This window comes from Colossoma macropomum, unplaced genomic scaffold (assembly GCF_904425465.1).
Source record: "Colossoma macropomum unplaced genomic scaffold, Colossoma_macropomum, whole genome shotgun sequence".
NCBI lineage: Eukaryota > Metazoa > Chordata > Actinopteri > Characiformes > Serrasalmidae > Colossoma > Colossoma macropomum.
The window spans coordinates 10,175,794-10,196,261 of NW_023494803.1; the positions used below are offsets into that span (position 1 = coordinate 10,175,794).

At 39.7% G+C, this 20,468-nt stretch overlaps 1 protein-coding gene across 3 annotated transcripts in view; it reads right to left on the reverse strand.

Moving 5' to 3' along the window:
• ehbp1 (EH domain binding protein 1) overlaps positions 1 to 18,001 on the reverse strand; it is a 233,217-nt gene extending 215,216 nt beyond the window's left edge. For 2 of the 3 annotated variants that reach the window (XM_036594170.1, XM_036594169.1), the window contains exons 1-2: positions 17,579 to 18,001; positions 11,509 to 12,015 (exon numbers count right to left, since the gene is read on the reverse strand). In XM_036594170.1, the coding sequence (XP_036450063.1) occupies positions 11,509 to 11,612 (104 nt within the window). In that variant the 5' untranslated portion in view covers positions 11,613 to 12,015; positions 17,579 to 18,001. The remainder of the gene's footprint in view (positions 1 to 11,508; positions 12,016 to 17,578) is intronic. The other variant, XM_036594171.1, reaches the window with a different exon arrangement.
• Positions 18,002 to 20,468: the final 2,467 nt, after the last annotated feature.

Genomic DNA, 20,468 nt, shown 5'->3' on the forward strand with positions numbered 1-20,468 from the left:
CAGGTGCAAAGGTGGGTGAAAATCTGAGGTGTGTAGCCCCCTTGTAGTACTTAAATATACAAAATATAAGGAAAAAAAAATCATTTAAAGCCTATATTTAACTGAAAATAGTACAAGGACAACATATCCAATGTCAAAACTGAGAAATTTTACTGGTTTTTGAAAAATATAGTAATATTTTAAATTTGATGCCAACAACATGTTCCAAAAAGTTGGGACGGGGGAAAGTTGTGCAATGCTAAAAAACACACCTGGTGGTTGATTGGCAACAGGTCAGTAACATGATTGGCTATAAAAAAGCATCCCAGAGAGGCTGAGTCTTTCAGAAGTAAAGATATGGAGGGGTTCACCACTGAGTAGGCAAATAGTGCAACAATTCAAGAATAACGATTCTCAACATAAAATAGCAAAGAACTTTTGCTTTTCATCATCTACGGTACATAATAACACTAAAAGATTCAGAGAATCTGGAGAAATCTCTGTCTGCAAGGGACAAGGCCAAAAACCAGTATTTGCTGGCAATGATTTTTGGGCCCTCAGGCGGCACTGCATTTAATACAGACATGATTCTCTAGAGGAAATCACTGCATGTGCTCAGAAACACTTCTGAAAAACAAATCCAAGTTAAAAGGGGGGAAGTGGAAAAGTGTCCTGTGGGCAGACGAATCAATATTTGATTATAATATGAAATTCTTTTTGAAAATCAGGGACACTGTATCCTCTGGGCTAAAGACCACTCAGCTTGTTATCAGCATGCAGTTCAAAAGCCTGTATTCATGATGGCATAGGGGTGCATTAGTGCACATGGCATGGGTGATGTGCACATCTGTGAAGGCGCCATTAATGCTAAAAGATGTTTTGGCAACATATGCTGCCATCCAGACGACGTCTTTCTCAGGGAAGGCCTTAATTATTACAGCAAGACAATGTGAAACTACATTCTGCATGTATTACAACAGCACTCCTCCGTATTAAAAGAGTCCAGGTGCTAAACTGGCCTGCCTGCAGTCCAGACCTGTCACCACTGAAAACATTTGGTGTATTATGAAATGAAAAATATGACAAAGGAGACCCTGAACTGTTGAGCAGCTGAAATCCTGTATCAAACAAGAATGGAAAACATTTCACTTTCTAGCCTACAGCAGTGTCTCCTTAGCTCCCAAACGCTTACAGAGTGTTGTTAAAAGAAGAGGTGATGAACCACAGTGGTAAATACCAAGTCCATTTATACAGTGGTGTTCAAGAAAGCCAACGCAGCCTCATCAGCTGCACGTAGTGAAGTAACAAGAAAACAGTGCCGTCAGTTCTCATTCTTACTGCAGCACTTTAAATTGATTTAAATGCATTAAATGAGTACCGTCAGCCTGGTAGGTTTAAATTAGCCAGTGTTACTACAATGTAACAGACATTAGACAAAGCTTTCTGCCTCGCAAAACCGCAGACTGAACAAGGAAATACTGTTGAGGACATTCCTTCACACGAACATTTTACGTCTCCCACCCTTCCTAAAAGGCCTTCCATCCAGCAGTCCAGATCTTTAAACAGCCAGTGGTGATACTCCAGTGTATCCTGGCCGAACGCTCCTGTAATAAGACCCAAGCCTGCTAACATGGCTACTCATGAAGCAGTGGTATCTTCAGGGGAAACCTGTGGCAAATCATTGGTCTAACCATCAACAATCCAAGATTCTCCATCAGAAAGATGTATAATGAGGTCTGTTGCACTGGCGAGATGGCGACCACCATATGCAACACCACCTGTTATAGCTTTGCATTAGCCTTCCTTTGTTGACCTTCAGCTCACTATCATTACTAACATATACAAAGCAACTCTAGATATTAAAGGGGAACTCCACCAATTTTCCAAAATTTCTCAGAGTGGTTTGGTGTGAAATGGTTGATTGTAGAGACTCAGATTTCTTTACAGTGGTGGTGATAGGAACCAGGGGTCACCATGACTACAACACAAATATAGACATTATATTTACTATCCAAAACCACCAGTGAACCTACACGTGTCTTCTAAGCTTTTATATGTAATATTGATGATGATAAAATATTTCACACCAAACCACTCTGAATGACCATTTACATCTCAATGACTTAATCATGTAGATTTAAAATCAGCAGAGTTCCCCTTAAACAGAACAAATTACACTAAAGCAAGCTTGCTTTGCTCCAGAAGCGTGGCCAGGTCCATCATAATTCTAACATAATTGCCTAATCGCAATTACTGGAGATGATCGCAGAAACTGAACTGTCTGCAGAGCTTTCAACAGTCGTTAGATTTCACAATCATATTACGCCAAATTGAGCAGAATGTGAATTGGGTGAGCTGGATCAAGGTAAATAAATGTCAACAAGGCATGAAACTCATGAAAACAAAGTTCAGTGCTGTAACATGTTTAGAGGACAGTGCTGGTATGTTATATCGGCTCCACAGCAGATATAAAAGGATTTATTATTTAAGCGTTAATATAATTATATAACAATACAAGCCCCACTTGTAACATGTTTAGAGGGCAGTGCTGGTATATTATATCAGCTCCACAACTGATATAAAAGGATATATCATATATTATTTAAGCATTAATGTAATTATATGACAATATAAGCCTCGCCCCTCCCCACCAACTTTACTGTGATAGGATGCACCCAGATAGCCAGTTCTGATCACTGACCATAAATGATGACACTCGGAAGAGAACAAAGAAGCATATCTGTGACAGTTTTGCATTTACAGACACATTCAATTCAATTTTCCTATACAGTACTGAAACAGTTAGATTCTTACTGATAACTGATTATTTGAAACACATTTCTTTTGCCAAATTACCACTGCAGTCTTCGCTTCTGTTGACATGACCTGGAGAGAGAGGCTGCTCTCCAACTCGTCATCATCATCATCATCAACATCAACACCACTTATTTATATAGCGCCTTTCCCATGCTTATTGATGCATTACAAACAAAAAGCAACATGATATATAAATCAACAATAAAACAGAGAACACACACACAGCTCCACAGTTCCCAATGACCACAGTATATAGAGTCACTTAGCTACACTCATATCAATAAAGTGTTCTATATAGTACCAAAAAAGGGTTCTTTGGCTTATAACAATAGTGGAACCCTTCTATATAGAACCATTTTCAAAACAATGTTCTATATAAAACTATCTACAACACATTCTCCGTCAATCTAAAGAATCCTCTCATGACGCAAAGAACCCTTTAATCATGCAAAGGATCCTTTGACTGTTCATGGTTCTATATAGAACCATTTTAGTTACTAAAGAACCCTTGAAGAACCGTCTTTTTTAAGAGTGTAGCCTGTAGAAAGAGTCCTTAGCCGCAGGGGAAAGTCTCACACTGCAACTACGGTGCATTACACATGTGGCCGGCCCAGGAAGCCTCAAAAGCCCGAAATGTCCTCAGCCACAAAAGGGTAGCGTTTTCCTGCAGCCAAACACCACCAGTCCAGACAGCCTCACAGCTGCAACGCAGCGCCACCCAAGTGGCCATCCCAGCCGAACACTACCAGTCCAGGCAGATCAACAGCTGCAGCGCAGAGTCACCAAGCAGCCAGTCCAGGCAGCCCCGTAGCCACAACACAGCATCACTCAAGCAGCCGGTCGAGGCTGCATCAAAGCTGTGATGTAGCGTCACCCAAACGGCCAGCCCAAGAAGCCTCTGAGCCACAGTTGGAAAATCACTCTTGGCCATTATCTCGGTGAATATGATGGTAAACTCCTCAGCCAGCAAGGAAACATCAAAACATGCACACAAACAATAAAGAACAAATGAAAAACCCAGGCAAAGCAGCCATATCGAACCACACCAACAGACACACCCACTTCCGCACACACCTCCAACACCTTTTATCTCTCATCTTTTGCTCTTCCTGTAGAACTTCCATCTTTGGCCTCCCTACTTTCTCTCCTTTCTTCCCTCTCAATCTACCACTTCCTGTCTTTCATCTTCCAAATGACCCCCTCAAATCCCTCTCTTCTCTCTCCCCCTTCCGTCTCTCCATCTCTCAGGACCGTTTCCCTTTCCCTAAACCCCAGTGCAGTTTATACTTTTTCTCTATACAATCAGACACTGATAGAGTGAGTTTTGTTCTGAGTAAAGAGCGGCTGTGCTTTTCTTTCTTGGACCAAATGGAAACTTTCCATCCCGACGCTAACATACGGGACGAATGAACCGTGAGGCACGAAGCCCACGCTCCGTCTCACACTCTCTCCCTCACAGATACACTCCAAGACTCCTCAGAAAGGCCCTGCTCGATCAGGCAGTGCTGCGTTCTCACTGCAGGATCGCCACTGGCTGCGCGCTGAAACATCTTCAGACTTTTTGGTGCTCATCCTGTGACTCTCTGCAATCTTACTGGATTGTGCTGCTGTAGTTACAGCAAAAGTGCAGCCACACAAGGCCAGATGTGATCTTATATCTGCACTCTTAAAAAGTTGTTCAATAAAGAAAATGGTTCTACATAAAACCATTAACACTCAAAAGAACCCTTTGCATCATGCTTTTGCTGTAGATGAAAAGGTTTGAAATGGGTTCTACACAGAACCTGAAAAACCATTTCATAATGTAAAGAACCTTTTAATCATTCAAAGAACCGCTTGCATGATTAAAGGTTCTTTGCATTATGAAATGGTTTTTCAGGTTCTGCGTAGAACCCTTTCAAACCTTTTTCATCTACGGCATCATGAAATGATTCATCAGATTAATGGAGATGCTATAGATGGTTCTATAAAGAACCTTTTCGAAAAAGATATCAAGTCTGTAACAAGAGAACGACCTTATTTGGTGCTATATAGAACCCTTTAAAAAAAAAACTATATAAAACACTCATCGATCTGAAGAACGCTTTAACGTTTAGGGTTCTTTGAGTGTTAATGGTTCTATATAGAACCATTTTCTTTACTAAAGAACCCTTGAAGAACCATCTTTAAGCAGAATACATGTCTGAAGACAACTTTTGGTAGCGGGTGGCAGTGAAATCTGTCGCTAACAAGGCTTCACCCACATGCTTTCCTACTAAAAAGCCACTCCAAATTCCTCCAGTCTTGATCGATAATACAAGCAAAACATTTCACTAGCTAGACAGCCAGTCTCTGCAAACGCAGCAGCTCGTCCTTTCCTCATGGTATCTGTGAACTGCAGAAAAGACTTTAAAAAAAGAAAAGATTTTAAAATGCAATATATTCACGTCCTTGAATTTGTCTTCGTTACCTTATAAAGTGTAAAATGATTGATTAATTAAAGCATTCGCCCATTTACCGTATATCATCCATATGTCGTATTTTATATAGAAGTATTTGTGTATATGTAGTTAATCGTACTACATAAGAACATCATCTCCATTTCCGTGAAGAAATGAAAAAGCAACAAACTCAATGCAACGGGCTCCATTTTCTCTCACCAGTTCCTCACAAGTTTCACGCCTTAAGTGCAAGAGGCGGGGCCTTTCTGGTGACATCACCACGCAGCCTCGTTAGGACTGTTCCATTTGTATGACCAATAGGCTACTAAGGAGGAGTCTTCATAGGACAGTCCTACCGAGGACCCACCCTACCTCGACTGCAGCCTCGGCTTTAGAATGCAGCTTGTATCACAGCATAACATTTTACTGCACTGTGACCAACATATTACCTCGTGGCTATAGTGTTAGATTGGTATACAAACTACTGTTTCAATTATTACACTGTTATATTGCTGAAAGCTCTAATAAACTACAATAAAGGAAACACTTGCATACTGTAAGGAACATTACAGCGAACAGCTTCGAATAAACAGATTTTCTCTGAAAGAGATAATGTCTTGTAAAGTGAAAGAGGTGATGTCATGTAATGTGTACTTTGCACATGCAACACACATCTGCACGCTTAACTAGTCTCTTTAAAGACTTGAAAGTCACGCTAGCTTATCTACAGCACCGACACCAGGGCTGATGTTGGACAACAAACTGATGAGCGTGCCACTGACACTACTTTCATGCAGTGCTTGAACGGTTTTGAAATTTCAAAACTTCAGTTTGCGCCCTCTTTACTATGGCCCAATCCTATTTCTTATTTTTACCCTACCCCTTGTTTTCAAGTGTCACTTTGCCCCTTGGAATTGAGTTACAGAGTTAGTGGTTGAAATCTTCCCTACGAAATGGGACCCTCAAATAAAAAAAGAACATTACTTCATTATCAGGCTACTAGCGCTGCTCTGTAGGGTAAAGTTCAGCAACCTCACAGCTGGGCTTTAGTTACATTTAGGTCATCATATGCCTTCAAAGAGGGGGGACAATTATTTATTATCACCCACCCATAATTCTTACGTTATATGAAGCTAAAGTCAACTACTCGCCAGCTTCTTGTTCATTTATTCCTGTTGCACCTTAAATGGTGCATCAGTTCTGACACCTGAGGCACTAGAATGTAACTGCTGCTCCATTTAAGGTAGAACAGGAAATTTAGCTAGCTACAGAGACATTAGCATGCTATTAGCGATTTTAATGCTTGTTATGAAGAAAAGGACCATAATACATTGAAACGACATTAAACTAAGAAAATACAAATGATTATCATAATTTTAAACAGAGAAAATTCTCACATTTGTGGGTTTCTTTGGTCACCTGCGCAGCCATCTTGGCAGATTTTCTTTTTTTTCCTCATAACTCTCTGTTTGGAGTGCGTCTCTGAAAAACCTGTCTGGAGGGCCTTGTAGCCCTAAAAGTTCACCTTACCCCTCTATCTCAACAAGAATCAGGACACCCTATCCCTAGACGTGAACGTGCAAAATGGAGAGGTGGGGCTAAGTGGTAGGGGTAAGGGGTGAAATAGAATTGGGCTATGCTCCCACCCACATTTAGGCCAGTTTCCTTCTGGGTTGCTTCCAGATGTGCACTCTCATCACAAGGCCTCGTAAAAACACTACAAAGCTAAACAAAAACTACTTTTGTAAGCTTCTTGGACACAACAGATTCTACGAATGGAAAACGAAGTACGAATGGAAGTAAGGCACTCATGCTACACCCATATGAGAATACACAGCTATATGATTTTAACTTGTTATTCAGTAAAGTACTGCTCACAAATAGCTTTAATTTTTTAGAGAAGTGGGCCAGTGAAACTGCTGCTTGGCAAAGTGAAAATCTGAACCACTGGCCCAAACACTGGCTCCAAAACAAAAATTCTTCCTGCTGAGCCCTGCACACACTGAGAGAATCAGCCTGGCGCAATAGATTTCAACATCTTGTCAGTGGGTGAATAGTTGCCTTTCAGCAGACAGTTCCTCCCAGCTGTATCGCTCTATAACAGAACAGATAAAAAAGTCAGTGATAAATCGTAAACTCCTCTAACATGAAGAGAATGTCTGGTTTGTGATTTTACACTTTCCTCTATCTCTATAACAAGGGTCAACAACCCAAATGTTAAAAAGAGCCAATTTGTCCTTCCAACAAAAATCCACCTTGGGAGGCACAACATTTTATGTCTGTTTTACCATCTGGGCTATAAATATGTCTCAGTATGTGCTAATGTGCTATCACAGGCTAAAAAATATAATATGAACGAAAACCCAGATTTACTTCGCTCTGCTTTAAGCTTCAGCTCAGCTATAGCCACTTCTCACATCTCCAGAAGGAAACATTTTCCTCATAAGTAGAATAGTTTCTTGTAAAATGTCTCTCAACATTCGACTTTTTGTGAGGCCGAAATCAGCTTCTCATTCACCAGCTTCAATCTCCTGCTCCACCTTACACGTATGTAACTGCATCACCATTGAAGGTGGAACAGTAAAATTCGAATGAGAAACTGACTAAAGCTTTGTGACTTTTTAGTGTTTGACAATCTTTCTCTTTTCCTTCTTTTATTAGCTACTAGCTAGGTGAGATTGTTGCTTAAGTTGTTATGGTGACCAGCAGTCTGCACACCACCAGGGTAAAAGCTGGTGCATTAGCAGTTCTACATTAACTCCAGTGTTTAAGACAATTTAGTGTTAAAACTGTGTTAGAATGATCAGCAGAGCTTTATTTTAAAGTTTATAGAGGATTATTTTATTTTTACCTAAAAACCTAATTCTGCTGTGGAGCTGCAACAGGGCAGTAACAGAGCCACATGTTGCCGACCCCTGAACTATACAGACTGCTACACTGGCGGTAACTGTTTACTTCACAGCACTACGGAGTAAACTGAATAAACGAACACAAAAAAGTCACAAAAACTACAGTTGTCATGATCAAGAAACTTTAGCTGACGAAGTGTATCATATAAATAATTGTATGCAACTATTAAAGTACAAGCCTAAAGTGGCTAAACTGAGTTATTTACTAGTTAACTTAGCTATGCATACTCAATCATCTACAATTACACAGAACTACAGAGTCAAGTAAAGCTGCATTTTTTCTTGACAGTGAAAACATAAGCCAAAAAAGTTTCTGCTAGCATACATGCTAAAAACATTAGAACTAGCATCATTTGCACTGCCCTCTAAACATGTCAGAGCACCAAGTTAAAAGTTTTCATAAATGATGTGCCTTAATGACCTTTAGCTGGACAGTGACACTAAAATAATGAAAATAAGAAAAATAAGAGGCAAGTAACAGAAACCAGTAAAGCCACTAAGAATGCTGGGAAGCTCCGCCCCCATGCTGCAACATGTACATTATTTACAGTTTTACAAAGTAAAATTTTCTTGTTGAAGTTGAAAGATGGAGCATTACTGAGTCAGGACGCCAACTCTGTTGGGGGCCATTTAACTCTTGACCATGTAAAACTATAATCAGCCGATACTGGAACAATATTTGAACTTCTTAAAACCGGTATCGCCCATAATTCACGTCTTGACATCTAGACTGCAGATTAAGATGGAGACAAACAGTCTTTCCTCACATTCCTCTTCCTCCCCCAGCACCCCAAAGCAACAGACATCGCCACATTCCTCTCATTCCATCCCCTACACACACATCTGGAGCACCTCAGGCATGTGTGTGTGAGTGTGTGTCCTGGGGGAACTGTACTCAACTGAACACATGCCTTCGAAAACCCTTGGGTCATCTTCTCTGATCTGGGCGTGTGCGTATGTGTTGGCACTCTGAAGTGATACACAACAGTGCATGTTTGTTACTGAAATCTGACTCAACTGAAGCCGTGCCAAGCCAAACCTCTGTTTCTCTGTAGTGCTGAAATCTGGAAGATGAGAGAAATTCACTGAAGCAGAGAGAGAAACCGCATCACACACAGGCACGCTTTCAAAACAGGTGAGGAAGAATGAAGGGAAAAAATAGCAACACCAAAAAAAGGCTTAAACTTCTCCATGAAATGGATGTTTTTGCTCTACGATATGGACCGTGAGGTCTGTGGACATCAGCAACTTTCGTTCACCACCATCTGTCCGATGCCAAGATTGTTTTTTTTTGAAGCAATAATGTGCTGATACAATATGATTCAGATATCATTATGCATCATTGTACTTATATTACTGTGGCGCCACATCTGATGCACTTAGGCACATCATCAATGACATAACCCGGGCTCACTGGGCGTTTCAGGCGTTTCAGCATCAGACAGCCCAGCCCAGCCAAGGCGACCCAGACAGGGCTGAAATGACCACAGAACGTGTCCGAGTAGCACTCGCTGTCCTCACTTCTCCCCTCCTGATCCACAGCTATCTAGACACTCTTCTACAGTCTCTGTGATTTCCTTGATGGCCTCCATCTTAATGATGCCGTCTGATCTACAGCGTATTCCCATGTTCAGGCACTGAGCCCTCCTGCCTCGTCATGGATGACATGGATTTTATCATATTATGGTTACTGTTACGTCATCACATTGAAGTTGACAGGACACTCTTAAAAAAATGGTTCTTCAAGGGTTCTTTAGTAAAAAGAAAATGAGCCTATATAGAACCACGAACACTCAAAGAACCATCTGCATTCTTAAATGGTTCTTTGCGTGGTGAAATGGTTCTTCAGATTGAAGAAGAACGTGCTGTAGATGGTTCTATATTGAGACCTGTTCAAAAATGTCCAAAAGGGTTCTGCTATTGTTACAATGTCAGGCTTGTTACAATAGACCAACCCTTTTTGGTGCTATGTAGAACACTTTTCAAATACGTTCTATATAGAACCATTTCTTTACTAAAGAACCCTAGAAGAATCATAATTTTTAAGGTGTGTAGACATCAGGACCTTTTTTCACCAGCGTCAAACTGGGGGCTCACTGAGCCCATATACAGTAACAGTGTCGGCACAGAAACTGGCTTTATTAAACAGATCAGTAACATTCTAGCCGAGTGGCCACTGAAATTTGACAAACCTAACTGGTCAAACATGGAACAAACGGTATCTAATCAGATTTCGATCGAAGTCCAAATTCAATTCAGTTTCTTAGTCAAAATTACAACTTTTTCTTCTTTTGTAGTTCAGAAAATGATGTGTAAAAAACAATTTTATTAATCATTTGTGGTGTAAGAGTTCTAAGCTGAAACAGAAATTCGACACCCGGGGTTCGACAGCCTATGTGCATGAAATGTTTTTTTTTTTTTTCCTTATAGTCGATGATGGGTACAACTGCTCTAGCTCATGATGTTTACATTTTTTATTCCACTTGTTGTTTTGTACTTGTTGACGTTTACATGGGCCTATATTTTAGTCTTTTTTTCCTTGGATATGCGACAATTTTGCAAAAGGGTGACTTTCAAAAAAAAATTAAGAAGTCTTTTTGAATTATAACTTTTTTCATTTTTAGCTTAATCATTATTTCTAAAATAACTTTTGGTTTGTAGTTGCACATCCGGCATTTAGCTCCTGTGTATTCTGTTATACGAGGTATAACAGAGGTTACAATTTCCGGAACCATGATACAAATCAATTCGTGGTGCAGAAGCAGAGAACTGAACCAAATCGCGAAAAGGGTGAATCATTACACTTCTAATAATTACTATTATGAATTGTATTCGCTGCAATTGTTGTTGCTGCATAGAAGACAAGCATCAGTGTTCTTCACATTCCTGGCAACCAGGTGGTGGAACGAACTTACACTCGCTGTCTGAACAGCAGAGCCCCTCACTGCCTTCAAATGCTGACTGAAGACCCAACGGTTTGTGAAGCACTTCAGTGAACACTAATCTAGCACTTCTAGAAAGCACATTTGTCAGTCACTCTGGATAACAGTGTCTGCTAAATGTCATAACCGTAAATGAATCATTACTACTACTACTACTACACAATAACATCATTACTACCCTGAGAGCAGAAGTTATCATGATGTAAAGTTCAGTTCATGTTTCTCCCATCTTCCTGGCTCCTCCCTGTACGATACACGGGCAAGTCCGCACTACAGCAGAGCTGAATAATCACTGTCAACACACACACGTCACAGGCCAACTCAGCATTCCACAGCGCGCTGGGCTTCCAGCAGAGTCACACACACGTTACACTACATCTACAGGACTGCAAAGGGCACGTGAGAACGATGAGCTCTGAACGAAAATAGACACGAACTCACCACTTCTTTGTACATTCCACCATGAGTTCTTGATAGGAGGCCACAAACTGGAATTTGGACGCATGTTTTCCCACGCGCTGAAGTCTCTTCCACACTGAAGCCATGATCCTCTACGTGTTAACAGTTTGTTTAAAATAATATTAATAACAACAATAATAATTACGGCCAGTCCTGGCGGCGCTTCCTGTCAAATTCCTCCTCCTTGGAAAATCCAATTCACAAGTATCCGGCCAAATTTGCAGCGACGCATACATTCATTGTTGATGCTTCAGGCGCCAAAAAAAGGAAATAAAATAAAACAGCAGCTGGAATAAAAACTCCAGTGAGGGATCAGTGCCATCAACACAGAATCACGGAGGGCCAAAAAGTGGCATGGCAGAAAGACGCTCTACATCCACAACGGAGACAGCCAGGCGACAAACAGCGGCATAGCGACGTCCTCGTACTCCTAAACAAGCTCAGCGTAGCATGATGTCCCTTATTTCACGCTTGCCACCATCGGAAAACCTGGAGACACAAATATACAGACTGTCAGAAATGAGGAAAAGTATACAAGTACACATCTTCACATCTTGGTATCAGACGATATTTAAGGCCCAATCCAATTTCACCCCTTCACCCTTCGCCTCCTTGTAGCCCTACCCCTTTGCGCGTTCTTGATATGGGTAGGGTGTCCTGATTCTTGTTGAGATAGAGAGGTAGGGATAAGTGTCAGAGCTACATGGCCCTCCAAATCGAGGTTTTTCAGAGGCACACTCCAAACAGAGATGGCTACGCAAGCGACCAAAGAAACCCAAAAGTGTGAGTATTTTCTACTAAAAAAAATTACGATAATCATTGTATTATCTTCGTTTAATGTCGTTTCAATGTATTATGGCCCTTTTCTTCATAACAGACATAAAAATTGATAGTGGTATGCTGATGTCTCGGTAGCTAGCAGTTAAGTTCTGATGCATCAGGCATCACAGCTGCTGCACTATTTAAGGTGCAATGTGAAGATTCATACAAGAAGCTGGCGAATAGCTGACAGCTTCATATCACTGAAGAATTAGGGGTGGGTGGTGATAAATAATCGTCCCCCTTATTGAAGGCATATGATGCCCTAAATGTAACTAAAGCCCAGCAGCGAGGTTGCTAAACTTTTGAGTTATAAGGATTTCAACCAGTATCCCCATAACTCAGTTCCAAAATGCAAGGGGACACTCGAAAACAAGGGGTAGGGGTAAAGATAAGAAATGGGATTGAGCCTGACTAATATAAACAACTTTTACAGTTTCAAAACGTACCTTTCACTCCCCAGTCATACATTCTACATATAAAAACTAGCCTTTAAAATCAGGCTGCGTTGAATTCACCGTTTTTAGAGGTCACAAAAAACCTGTTTGCACATATGTGCTAAATCAGCCTACAAGAGTTAAGCTCTGCCTACTGACATGTTTCAGCCCTGCTTTCTAAACAAGATGCAACATAGAACCATTTTCTTTACTAAAGAACCCTAGAAGAATCATCCATTTTAAGTGTGTAGACCTTTTTCACCAGCGTAAAACTGGGGGCTCACTGATATATAGTAATATATAGCAATATATAGTAACGGTGTCGGCACAGATACTGGCTTTATTGAACAGATCAGGACTTACAGGAATTCCAATACTGAACATTTTAGCTGAGTGGCCACTTGACTTTTTTGAAAAGGGTTCTATACAGCACCCAAAAGGGTTCCTCTACTGCTACAATGCCAAGCATGTAACAACAGAAAAACCCTGTTGGGTGCCATATAGTACCATTCAAAAATGTTCAATATAGAACATTATGAAACACATTTTCCATCAATCTGAAGAACCCTTTCACAATGCAAAGAGCGCTTTAATTGTGCAAAGCGTTCTTTGAGTGTTCATGCTTCTATAATGGAACACTTTCTTTACTAAACAACCATCTTTTTTAAGAGCGTACAGTAGCAAAAACAGCATGTTTAACAGTGATAAGTTGGAAAATGGTCATGTTAAAATAAAGTACATCTGTTTTTGGCAGATAAACGTTATAAGAAGACTTTAAGGAGAAAAAAAGAACAAAATACAAACAAAATCGAAGATATGGGCCCTTTAAAAACACCAAAGGAACCTTGCGCGTTGTCATTAAGCAGACATAAACTACATGTAAACAAAGGAAATTATTTTAGCTTTTATGTATTTCAAACTGTTCTTCCAAAAGAATCTGAAGCATCAGCAAAACGTCAGCAGGTACTTTTATCTAGAAGTACTGCCAATGACAAAAAAAAAAATCAATATACCTGTAAAACACAAATATGGATACAGATATTGATCTAGATATATCACCCAGCACTGGGAAGCTGCATCAAACTCGCACAAACCCAAGATTCCCACTGCAGCGGCAACAACCTGCAGCAAGTTCAAGCAAGGTGTCTTGGCAATGGCAGCTGCCAGGAGATACAAGCAAAACAAAATAAGAACAGAACAGATGTTTTCAGGTTACGGTTCCTTGAACGATTACAAAAATAATTCAGTTTCATTTGTTAAACCTTTGGAGTCGGCAGACAAGCCCATATGAGGCTAATCACAGATGATGGAAAGGGCCGTTTGGTAAAATCCCAACAACCACACATTCCTGCACTTCATCCTGCGCAACTTATCCATGCAAACTACAGGCAGATAGGCTTCAGGCCAGCTGAGAGAGCTCTACCTGCCAGAACGAACCCTGACAGAGCTTTAAATTACACAACACTATCAGACAGACTTGGCTCAGGCTGTTTTCGACATCCGGGTACGACACAGATCTGCAGCTACAAATGTAGCAAGGCCTGTATCGCATCATATGCGTGTAAGTTTACATTAAACTGCATGGTAAAGACATCATGATCTCGCTGAACTGAGACAGAATGTTTACAGATTTTTACATTCTGTTTTTTTTCCTATGCAAAAAGTGATAATGAATCCGTGCCAGGCAAGGTGATCTATATCAGTTCTACTGTACTGCACATGTGGGTGTTTCCCAGTCTATATTTTCAGGTTCAGTACAGTTTTTGGTAAAGCTTTCCGGTACTTTGCGTGTTAAAGAGGCCATTTATTAACCTGTAATAAAACAGTAAGACGCAGTATGTAAACATAGTTTTCAAACCAGACCGTTCATTATCCAGTCCAACTTATATTTGCAAACTAAGCCTGTTTCGTTTTATGGCACAAAAATCAATACATTTTTTGTATTTTTTTATTTCTACCCAATGTATGCAGGTTTGTGTATCTCCCCTTCGGGAACAATCAATCAATCAATAAATATCTATCTATCTACCTACATGCCTGCCTATTCAGCCTACAGTAACTTAGCCCCAGCCATTCACACTGAAGTTATATGGAGCGCTTCAGCCTGGATTGTTTTGGGGTTTTTATTTGTTTTGTTTTTGTTTTTGTTTTTTTAAACAAGGTTCAATACAGGACAGCCAATCAGAACTATGGTCATTTACATACATCAGTCTTAAAGGCACAGTAACAAGAACAGCCCATATAATCCTAAGGGATCAACAGAGGTTAGAAAATGGTCATGTAAAAATGAATTACGACGGATTTCTGAACATTAAGAGATGTTATAAATGGACCTCAGGGCTCCAATTATATTCTACACATATCGGTTCGGTTCATATAGTCCAAATTTCTCAAACAGGATATTTGTAACGTCTGCTGCACTGCCCTAACAAAATACCAAAAAAAAGGCCCATTATCTGAGCATGGGTGTGTCCTTAGCATAAGCCCCACCCCATCTAGCAACTATGCTAGGATGCACCCTGACCCCTACTTTTAATTTCTGACAGTGGTTTCCTCGGCAGATGGTAAATGGGAGACGCCTTAAGGGGATATCAAATAAAACATATTTCTAGTTTTTAGTTGCTGCTGTCGGGAAAAAACCTCGCATCCCGATTTTTGGCACTTTTCAGTCACTGACATAATTTGAAAATACCTGAGGCCTTTACATTGTGTATAAATTTAATGATGAATGGACCCAAAGAAACGGCCCAAATGCCTTGGAAAAAAGTCTGGTTCCATTGATTTACAATAAAAGTAAAGTTATTATTTTAGAGATATGACGTTTTGTTCTGACAACAGCAATACGTTCTGGGAATGCTCTGAAGTAGCAGATACATAGACCTCTACAGCAGATATATTATCTAAAATACTTGATCTCATTATTCCATAGTCGCCATATTTATGTCTTTCAAACGATGACTCAGCTCTTCAGTTTTCTTTGATTCAGTGAAGGATGGTGATGGCAGTTTTTACAGCTACCAAGAAAACCTTCCTCTGGAAATCTAGTTTTCAAAATATAGTTCATATGGAATATATTACAGCAAAGCTTAACAAGGCAAAACAGGCAACAATAAGAAACTGGGAGAATTTATATGACCATTCAAGAGTTTTAGTTTCCAATTCAATTACATAATGTTGTTCAGTTGTGTACTTGTTTATGTATTGTCACTGTTTTATTTCTGATTTGTGGTTTTCTGAAAGTGTATGTCACTGTCCTTCCTTCCCCTACCCCTTACCTTTCCCCACCCTTGATGTAAATAATATAAAATGCAATAAAAAGCTTGAGCTCATTTATTTGATTCTTCAGTGCTGTATTGAAATCAGCGCACCCTGAGAAGCTGTAAAAACAGGACTGTGACTGAAATATTGGGTTACTTCAAATCCAACTCACCACCTGAATACTCATTGGAGGGCTTTTGGCAAGAACCTAAAGGACTGAATCAAGTGTGTCGGAGCAGAAAAACACTAAATTGTGCATGAGCTGCAGAAGAACAACTGGAAACCAGGAAAACACTGTTCTAGATTTAAGTGGCTGGCTTGATCAGAAAGTTACAGAGCTTTATCCGAAGTTATCAAGCCTGCTAAGAGGATGACAAAGGTAGACACAAACAAGTCAGTGCGCTTACTAATTCATGTCAGTAGCTGGGGCGTTACTTAACAGCCCCAGTAGTACAGACAAAAAGATGGTTCTTCATTAAAGACAGTGGTTATTTACAGAACCATGAGTGAAATGGTTCTTCAGATTGATGGAGAATGTGTTGTGTATGGCTCACTATAAAACCTTACTGTATAGAACCTAAAAATGGTTCTATACAGTACCAAAAAGAGTTCTGCTACACTCGAAGATGGTTCTTCTAGGGTTACACATATTCTAGGATTCTATGGTTTTATATAGTTCTTTGCATAGTGAAATGGTTCCTCAGATTGATGGAGAATGGTTCTGATACACTCTGTAAATAGATGGTTATTCAAGGATTCTACAGATTCTAGGGTTCTATGGTTTTATATACAGCCATTTCATGCTTAAATGGCTCTTCGCATGGTGAAATAGTTCTTTAGACTGATGGAGAACGTGTTGTATATTGTTCACTACAGAACCTTCGTGAAAACGGTCCTATATTGCAACAAAATGCTTTCCGTTATTGTTAGCTAACGTTACGATGTCAAGCGTTGAGAAGACTTTTTAGTGCTATATATACATACAAAACACATTCTCCATCAATCTGAAGAACCACACACCATGCAAAAAACTAAATGGTTCTATACAGAACCACTGCCTTCAGTAAATAAGCCTTGAAAAACCATCTTTTTAGGTGTGTAAACTGAGCCAAGCCACTCCACTCTTCTTCTGCTCGTCAACTCCCAAACAACGTGGATCCTTCACGAACACACAGGTTTACACTTCTGACAGTTTTGGAGATCTACTCAGGATAAGATCTGAGTCACTATTTAGTCTCTTTTTCGATAATATTTTTAAATTTGAAGCATATTGTGGGTAGGTAGGCGCTTCGTTAACTCACTTCACAAAACGAGTCTCAAGTCGGCTTCCTATTCGCCAGCTTCTTGCTCCAATTTTTCCGTTCCACCTTAAATGTCGGGCGCCAGAATGTAACTGCTGCACCATTTAAGGTGGAACGGGAAAATTCGAACAAGAAGCTGGCGAATAAGTAGCAGACTTCAGCCTCGTCTTCACGGACTCCGGTATGTTAGCCTGTTGTTTGTCGCGGGCAAAAAGAGAAAGAAAATCCTTCACTCACCTCTTAAATTATTCAGCAGGCTGGCCTTGGTTGCAGCCTGACGGCAGGAAGGGTAGGTAGCCAGCCAGACTAAGCTAAGCTAAGCTAAGCTAGGCTAACGGTTAAGGACAGTCTTTCAGGCGCAGCTAGCCCGTTAGCCTGCTACCCTGCTAGCTAACACCATCCTGCGAACAGCCAGAATAGCTCCCAAACGCCAAATGTTTGACATGAAGACGACCACAAGGAAAAAGTGAGAAAGTTTAGGCGTTTTTGGAAGACGGGGGGGACAAACGAGTAACATGAACTTCTTGTGTTTGTTGTTATTCTGGCCGAAATTCCCACAGCCTCCGCATACACAAACTCAACAGTCAGTTTTCTTCTCCGTCATTTTAATACATTCACTCGGCCACGCCCCCCGGCGGCCTCTCATTGGCTGCCGGCTACTAAACTACTTACTAATTCATGAAGTGAACACTCCTATTGGTCAATTTCGATGTCCTTTAAAGTGCCGTTATCCCATCCTTGTATGCAATCACGCCGGCTCGCATAGAAACATGAGTGCTGCAACGAAACGGATCCTTTTCTCTGAAAGATGCAATTTGCTGTTTCTCCAGTACAGATTATATTCAGGAACATTCAACTAATTTAATCTTATCATAAGAACAAACTTGAAAATCTGCTTTTAAATGCAACATTTTTATACTGAAATATCGTAAACCTATAAATAATACCAAAAAAAAATCTTATGTATATTATGTATATTAAAATAATGAGTGTCTTGTATGGATCACCTAAAGTGTTATGAAATTGCAAAAAAAATGTAAATTAATTTCCCATTTATTTATTTATTTATTTGCTAATTACCTGTTGATTTTATTACCTTATTGTAATGGTTTTTACATATACAATTTGTGCACCATGCTTGTTTCTAAAAAGTGCAACCTTTTTTAGTAAGTGCAGCAATTATGTGCATATACAGCTGCATGCAAAAGTTTGGGCACCCCTGGTTAAATTGTTTTTCTTGACTTTCTTAGTGTATATAAGTTTACATCCTCTACAGAAAACATACATCTACATGTTTTAATGCACAATTACTGTTTATTTACTGAATTTATTTGGTGACATACTGGGGTAAAATAAAAGATAAAATGTGGCCTGAGCAAAAGTTATGGCATGTTTTAGATTTTATTTTTTCTCTATATGTTAAACAGAGAAATACAATAAAATTAGAGGAAATACATATAGATGTATAGATAAATAATATATAGATATATATAGAAATAATTAGTGGACAAATGCATATGTGTATATATATATATATATATATATGTATATGTGTATATATATATATATATATATAATAATAATAATAATATATAAAGAAAATATATCTATATATGGTATTATATATGTTGCAAATATACAGTAGATGTGCATTAAAATGTGCAGAAGGGTTTTGTTGTTAAAATTTCCTTATGACAGTGTAGTCATATGCAAAAGTCTGGGCACCCCGGCCAATTACTTGTGGATTTGCTAACTGTAAATGAGTTAAAACATCCATAAGAGGACAGACTTAGACGTTCCAGTTTCTAACTGTGGCGTTTTTTTTACTGACCACTTTTTAAAATCCTTGTTAATTTTATTGCTCCATGATAAAAATACAGCTCCTGTTTAAAGTCTGTGACACTGAACGATGAATTTTCCTCCTTCAGTTCTCAGCTGAAGGCTGCTGAGCTCTGCTGTATCTGATCTCTTCTCCTGTTAGCATGTTAGCACAGCTGATCTTGCAGCTCCATTCAGACTCATGTCTCAGGCAGCAGCTCCTCTCAGACCTTGAGAGCAGTTCTGAGATTTCAAGATTACAGAGAGACGAAACACGTCAAAGAATGCTTTGAAGTGACAAACGATACAGAGGGAATCACTAACCTGACAGAGAGGGAGGGAGAGGGAGAGACAGAGAGAGAGAGAGAGAGAGAGAGAGAGAGAGAGAGAGAGAGACTATATGACTACACAGAAAAACATGCAAGTCCAAAAGTCAGAGACCACCATTCATTTATTTAGTCTACAGTCAAAAGAGCCAGTTATTCATTTTTCAGCATCAGGAAAAAAGCAGGAAACATTACAGAAAATTACCCAGAAGCCCCAACAACTAAATCTAATCTCAGTGTCTATCTGTAATCTAACTGTTTGAGTGTTGAGTGCGTCTCTCTTTACCTTTATTACAGCTTCCATTCTTTACAGGAGACTCACTTTCAGTTACTCAAAGAAATCTGCAGACACACCTCCAAAGTTCAGTCTTAGAAGTTGGTTGATCATTTACTGCAGTAATCAAACACATTCAGTGATGTTGAGGTCTGGACTCTGGGGTGGTCAGTCCATTGTTCAGCTTCTTTGTTTGATGTGTCCGTCTCCTTTTCTCAGTGAGGTTATCTTGACAGCGACACATCCTTTCAGACCCATAGCGCTGAGTTGTCTTCTCACAGTGGAAGGATGGACAGAAACACCTGTGGATGTTTTCAGATCTGAAGCAGCTTGATTTTCTCCTCTCTCTCAAAGATGAAAGCTTTTTAGTGATGTTATTATGGGGGCAGTTTTGGTGTCTACCAGGTGTTCCAGGTGGTTGTTAGGAGGCACATTTTTAATATCTTTTAATATTTTTTTAAATTATCTGTGTAACTTTAGAGGAAATACAAATAAGCACGAATACAGTAAAAGGTAATAAGAATGAGTTATCTTCAGTAAAGTTATGAATAAATGAAATTATGAAGTAATCTGATGATTCAAATGGTCATGTAAACAGCACACTTGATTTCTTAGATTGGAGTAAGATCTAATAATCAGATTTCTCAGTACATGTGAACTCTTACTCTGATTTCTTTCAGATTCTCATTCTGCAGTGTGGGAAAACAGA